A 6,804-nucleotide genomic window follows, 5' to 3' on the forward strand; every position below is an offset into this window, starting at 1 on the left:
ACCTTTGATAAATAACTCAAAGCAATTGGAATCAATTTACTAATTTTTCCCTTTTAATTAGTCCTAAAAACAAAGTATTTCTATTCAAGTAATTAGGTAAATTAATTATCTGAACTTGACATAATTATCACGGGTTCCCTAACATGTAATTAACCTCAGATAAACAAGTCAAGGCAATTGGAATCAATTTACTAATTTCCTTTTTTTAATTTGTCCTAAAAATAGAGTTTTCTGCTAAAGTAATTAGGTAAATTAATTATCTGAGCTTGAAATAATTATCACGGGTTTCCTAACATATAGTTAACCTTTGATAAATAGCTCAAATGATTTTGAATCAATTTGATTATTTTTCCCTTTAATTTTCTCTAAAAAAGAGTGTAATTCTGCCTAATTGATGATGACAATTACTCAAAAAATTATAAGATAATTTTCCTAGCTTAATGACTATCTAATGCAACTCTGATAATTACCTCAACCTAATCTAAACTTAATTAATATATTTCCCATTAATTTATGGTTAATTTGGATAATTTTAGCCCTAATATTGTGGTGTGTGGTCGTGCAGGTAGAGTCCGGCCACCTAGTGTGGTCGGACATGTTATGGTTGTAACCGCTTGATGGTAATATAAGGAAGTGCCGGAAGAGAGAGAGAGAGAGAGAGAGAGAGAGAGAGAGAGAGAGAGAGAGAGAGAGAGAGAGAGAGAGAGAGAGAGAAAAGGAGTTATCGTACATTCTCCCTGCCATAGCCTGAATCGAGCCGCAGCAAAAACGTGGCCTTTTGAACCTTCACTTGCTGAGGGCTCCGATCAGGCAGAGGGACTAAGGAGGTCAGAAGATCGGCCGCTGTGATGGCCAAGTCTGCAGCGAGTGGTGTGTGGTCGTGTAGGTAGACATCGAGCTGTGCCGCCCTTACGTCTCGACCATCTACTCCACAGGCTTGGACCGTTGGATTGAGTGCTCCTGGGCGACTCTGTGCTGCTGATATTGGTCGCCATGGATCACCCCACTGTGGAGCAGATCCTCAATATGAAGAGTTATCAGCTCAAAGAGTACCTGGAAGACAAGCACGTTCCTGTGCCCAAGAAGCAAAGCAAGGAGTTCTTGCAGACTGCAGCATTGCAGACTCTTGCACACCTGGAGGCATCAAAGAGGCAAATAATAACAAGGAGGAGATCCAAAAGAGAGGAATCTGTTGATGGCAGCACATATTCGGGCATGTATGGGAGGTCTTCAAGTATGCCGAGGACATCTCCATCTAGCAACTCTTCGCCTTCATTCTCACCATCAGTGACAACTCACAACAGAGCTCAAGCACAAGCCAAGACAGCCGGGGCACTTGGTTTGAGTTTTCTTGCTGGCAAACGGAGTTACTGCAACTTGATTGCAGAGGTGCCTTTTGCTATAGTTTTAGTTCTTGAACTTATATCTAGTTTAGTTTTGTCAAGCATGTAGTTCTTTTTCAATAAGCAGCACTATACCCACACCAAACTCTGAAGTGGATTGGAGATTGTATGTCATAGTCCTTCCTCATCTAGCCATTCGCAATGGGATAGCGACCTAGTGCGTTGCCTATGTCGAGAGATTTTCTTGTCGAGTATAGTTGTGTCGAGTCTAGTCCCAAGTTCAGTCCCTAGCCCCCAAGCTCAGTCCCTTAGCCCTGAAGCCATTGTATGATCACTCCCCCCAGATGAGACGCTGGAGTTGATCCCTCTTTTGTCGAGTTCATTCTTAGCCCAAATTGTAAAAAAGATGTCCATCTTTTTTCTCCCTAAGGGGGGAGGTGTGGTGTGTGGTCGTGCAGGTAGAGTCCGGCCACCTAGTGTGGTCGGACATGTTATGGTTGTAACCGCTTGATGGTAATATAAGGAAGTGCCTTAAGAGAAAGAGACACACTCAGTTTGGTTCAGTATAATCCCGTGTACACCATAATATGATAGGATAATTAATTAGCTTAATATTTCTAAGCTTTAATTACAACAATCAGCAGAGAATATTTAATTAAGAGAGGATTTATGAGTATACATAAGCTTAATCTTTAATTTATTAAGAAAATAGATTAATCTAGCCTTGCTAATAAAGAAGGATTAGGCTAATTACCGTTTAAGTTAATCAACTAGAGCTTAATCTCTAGTGATTTCTGTGTAGCGATCTCTCTAAATGAGAGAGAGTGTGTCAAGGCTCCAAGTTTGTCCGAAATTGTGAAGCAAGGGTCATATTTATAGGTTTCTGGGCACTCACAGGCTGGCAAATGGCAATAACTTGCATCCCAAGCAGCCCTACATGTCAAAAAACGTCCCCTGCTGCTAAATCTAGTTCCGGACACGTTTCCCACAGCTCCACACAGCCCCCCTAACTTGCAGAATTGATTTTTACTAATTTCACTCATTTATATTTATAAAAATTGGAAATTTCAGTAATTTCTAGAAGCTTAGGATAAGAAAGTCTTTATTAATAATAATTACTGAAACCATCCAATTTTACTTAACTAATTAAATTCATAGTGTAACCTTTCAGAGCCCGTAACTTTTCCAGATTTTATTGGAATTCTGTTCTGAAAATTTCTAGCCCGGGGTTTGCTATGCTTAAGATTCCAAAAATACAAATATTTTCCATGGTCGAACAATTCTACATTGGTTTTTCAATAATCATATCAATTTGATTAAGCTTTATACAATCTTTAAGGTTTCAGAAACTGGAAACCTTACAGGGGACTTATGCTTCTCATCCAGTGCTAGACATACTTTCTTATTGTAAAAATACTACAATTGTATAAGAAGGTGTTGAGAGATGTCGAGCTCTACATCTTGAGCTGGCATCCACTACGGGTCTTGGTCGCTTACAACATTTACTCACTGGCGCGTTAGGTGACCGACACGGAGGATCTCTGCCAGTGATTCTACAGTTGGACTACACTTATAGTGCCAGCCTAGTACGCTTCTAGCGTGTTCACACTTAGTGACCGCATGTATATATGTGCTACTTTTCAGCTTTAGCACTTAGTCATTTTGTACTCTCTTTTCTGTGAGAAGAAGAAGAAGCTTTCCATCTCTGTGTGCTTTGTGCTTGTCTTGTGTAGCTCTCTTGTATCCTCTTTCTTTACATGGTATCAGAGCCTGGTGCAGGCAAGAGAGGCTAAGAGAGCAAGAGCATCACAATCCCTTCGCTCACAGAGATTTACAGTACAAGTATAGTGGTTGTATGTACGCTTGATTGTGGACACTCGTTGAGTGTAGAAAGCGTTACAGGTACCACGATAGCAGGTTCAGCAGATTTGCAGGTTTTTGCAGATTGCAGCTATTTTGTCTTAGTGCTTCAAGATGTCTGACGGTTTCAGTCAGATTGTTACTAAGAAGCTTGAGAAAAATAACTACCCTGCATGGAAGTTCAGAATAACAAATTTCCTAAAATGAAAAGGTTATTGGGACTATGTAGAAGGAGACAATGAAAAGGAACCAGAGATTCCCGAGGCAAATGCTATAGCAGAACAAAGAAAAGCTTTGAGGGACTGGCAACAAGGCCAGAGCAAAGTGATGTATTGGATTTCTATGAGCATCACAGATGGCATGATGGGCTATCTACAGGATGCTGAAACCCCCGCCATTGCATGGAAAAACTTAGGCAGAGTGTTCGAGGTGAACACCAAGGCCAGGAAGCTTCAACTAAAGTCGGAGCTAAATCAGGTTAAGAGGAACAACCTCTCCATCAATGATTATGCCTTGAAGATCAAGAGTATCATTGAGGCTCTTGGATCTATTAAAGTCTCAGTGGAAGACGATGACATTGTCCGTGCATGCTTGGATGGTCTAGGAGATGAGTATGTACATTTCAGGTCTTCCATGAATACAAGAGACGACATCCCCGTGTTCCAAGATTTGATTTCTATGCTTATTCTTGAGGAGAAGAACCTTGGTCTTGACACATCTTCTTCTCATGGCAGAAATAATTCTGAACAGGCCTTCTATTCTAACTCCAACAGAGGTAGAGGTAGAGGTCGTGGTCGAGGCCCAAGGGGTTGCAGGGGCCAATTTCAAGAAGGTCAATCAAATCAAAACAATACAGGTGGCAGGGGAAACCAGTCTCAAGGCAGGGGGAGTTAAAGAGGTCGTGGTGCAGGATCAAGCAGGCAGCAACATACTGCAGATAGCAGAGAATGTTGGACTTGTGGTGAAAGAGGTCACATGTCACGTGACTATCCAAAGGGAAAAGCAAGTGGAAAGAGAGAATAGGGAAACTATGCATCTACTAGTAGAGATGCAGATGACAGCAAAAACGAGCGCATGTTTGTTATGTAGCATGTAATGAATACAATGACTGCAGAGAATTCCACCCAAGATGATGTTTGGTATGTGGGTTCGGGTGCCTCTAATCACATGACGTCTCGTGGAGAGTGGTTTAGAGATATGTGCAAACCAGATGTGTCAGGCTATGTGCAGACAGGAGATGACACAGCTCACTCCATTGCTCATGTAGGGGACATACCTCTAAATACGAAGAGTGGGAAATCAAAGTACTTAGCAGATGTACTTCATGTCCCAAACATTACAAGGAATCTTGTTTCTGTTGGACAAATGGTTGAGCACGGTTTGTAGGTTCGCTTCAATCCAAATGGCTGTTATGTAGAAGATTTCCAGAATGGCTGTAAGCTGATCACAGAGGGCAAATGTGTGGGCAGAATGTTTACGCTGAATGTAGACATGCCTGAGGTAAAAGCTGCATTATTTTCACAGGGCACAGGTGTTGTGGCTGATGTTGACATTTGGCACAAACGCATTGGCCATGTCAATGAGCAGAGATTGCGCAGCATGCAATCAAAACAGATTGTAAAAGGTTTGCCCAAATTCAAAGTCGATGGTATGCATAAAGTGTGTGCAGCATGCCAGTTTGGAAAACAGTCAAAGGGCTCATTTCCACATGAGCGCAATGTATATAAAAAGCCACTTGAGGTGGTGCACACAGATGTTTGGGGTCCAACCGATACTGCAACTATACATGGTTGCAGGTATTATGTCTCTTTCATTGATGACCATACAAGGAAAGTATGGGTCTACTTCATGCGTAACAAAAGTGAAGTGTTTGGTCACTTTCAGAACTTCAAAGTCATGATTGAGAAGGAGACAGATATGCAAATCAAGACATTGAGGTCAGATGGAGGGGGAGAGTACTTCTCCAATGATTTTTTAGATTTTCTGCGAATGCATGGTATACGCAGGCAGTTTACATGCAGATATACTCCACAGCAGAATGGGGTCGCAGTGGAAAAATAGGCACATTGTAGAGGTTGCATGTGCATTGATGAATGAGAAGAACATGCCTCATCATTTTTGGGCTGAAGCTGTAAATACAGCTGTGTACATTATGAACATGACACCTACAGCTGCGGTGCATGATGTAACACCTGAGGAAAAGTTTACAGGTACAAAGCTTGATTTGGCACACTTGAAAGTGTTTGGATGCATAGCTTATGTGCATGTACCAGATGAGTTGCGTAGGAAATTGGATCCTAAAGCAGAGAAATGTATTCTTGTGGGATATTCCCTTGAACAAAAGGGGTACATGTGCTACAATCCTACTACACGAGAATTACGAGTGAGCAAAGATGTAGTCTTTGATGAGATGAGCAGCTGGTACAGTAATGCACATGGCACTATTGGGGCTGATGTAAAAGATAATGTGGTTGTACAAAATGTGAGGCCATAGTCACAGGTTTTGAGTGGACCACAAGAGTCGTCTTCTCGTGGCTCTGTTGAGAAGCCATGGAATGGTAGACTACGTACGCAAGTTACTCCACCAGCAGGTACATGGAATGTATCACGAAAAGGAAAGGAAAAGGTTGATGAACCTCCCTTTATGGCTGATGCATCATCAGGGTTTTCACATGTAGACATGGATTCAGATGGTTTTGAGCAAAGTCTTGATGAGGAATTTGGAATTCCGGCTGTCAGGACACCTGGTGTAAGGAAAGTAAGATGCTAGAGGGCAAAGGAGTGACCCAGGACCGCGCAGATCTAACAGAGTCAGAAATCCAGTTCAAAAATTGACTTATGATGGGTATCTAGCGCATCACCAAGCCTACATGGCTAAGGTGATACAGGATATGGAGCCCACATGTTTTGAGGATGCAGTTGGAAATGTGCATTGGGATGACGCAATGAATGAAGAGATGGCTGTATTGGAAGCAAACGACACATGGGAGTTGGTGCCATTGCCAAGTGGCAAGAAAGCTATTGGCTGTAAATGGGTGTATAAAACCAAGAATAAGGCTGATGGTAACATTGAGCGTCACAAGGCAAGGCTGGTCGCAAAGGGCTATGCACAGACGTATGGCATAGACTATGAGGAGACCTTTGCTCCAGTGGCAAAGATGACGACTGTGAGAGCTGTCATAGCAGTGGCTGCATCTAGAGGATGGATTATGCATCAAATGGATGTAAAGAATGCCTTCTTGAATAGTGAGTTGCAAGAGGAAGTGTATATGGATCAGCCACCTGGTTATGTCGATCCAGGTTACCCAAATTATGTATGCAGACTTCTCAAAGCTTTGTATGGTTTGAAGCAGGGCTCTAGAGCATGGTATGACAAGATTGCCAAGTATCTTGTCAGTATTGGTTTTAGGAGAGCTCATGCTGATCATTCACTCTATGTATGCGAGAGTGATGTGGGGATTGTGGTCATTACCATATATGTAGATGACCTTATTATTGTGGGTGACAATGCTATGGAGATTGACCATGTGAAGGGTCTTCTCAAATAGGAGTTTGAAATGAAAGATTTGGGCGAGTTGCGCTACTTTCTTGGCATTGAGGT

At 42.0% G+C, this 6,804-nt stretch overlaps 1 protein-coding gene across 1 annotated transcript; it reads right to left on the bottom strand.

Moving 5' to 3' along the window:
• Positions 1-721: 721 nt before the first annotated feature.
• Positions 722-1,144, bottom strand: LOC147419862 (uncharacterized). The gene is made up of 2 exons (XM_086506097.1): positions 1,054-1,144; positions 722-978 (listed from the first exon to the last, which is right to left on the bottom strand). Exons 1-2 carry the CDS (start codon positions 1,142-1,144, stop codon positions 722-724), a joined length of 348 nt encoding a protein of 115 aa, XP_086362223.1.
• Between the last annotated feature and the right edge of the window lie 5,660 nt (positions 1,145-6,804).

The sequence above is a fragment of the Adiantum capillus-veneris genome, chromosome 29 (genome assembly GCF_014529385.1).
Source record: "Adiantum capillus-veneris isolate H3 chromosome 29, ASM1452938v2, whole genome shotgun sequence".
Taxonomy (NCBI): domain Eukaryota; kingdom Viridiplantae; phylum Streptophyta; class Polypodiopsida; order Polypodiales; family Pteridaceae; genus Adiantum; species Adiantum capillus-veneris.

Bases quoted from the DNA above. Each gene is read 5' to 3' on its own strand.
- LOC147419862 (XM_086506097.1), bottom strand. From the start codon at position 1,144: ATGCCTCCAGGTGTGCAAGAGTCTGCAATGCTGCAGTCTGCAAGAACT. The intron at 979-1,053 runs GTACTCTTTGAG...GACCAATATCAG, and splicing joins GGAACGTGCTTGTCTTCCAG to CAGCACAGAGTCGCCCAGGA.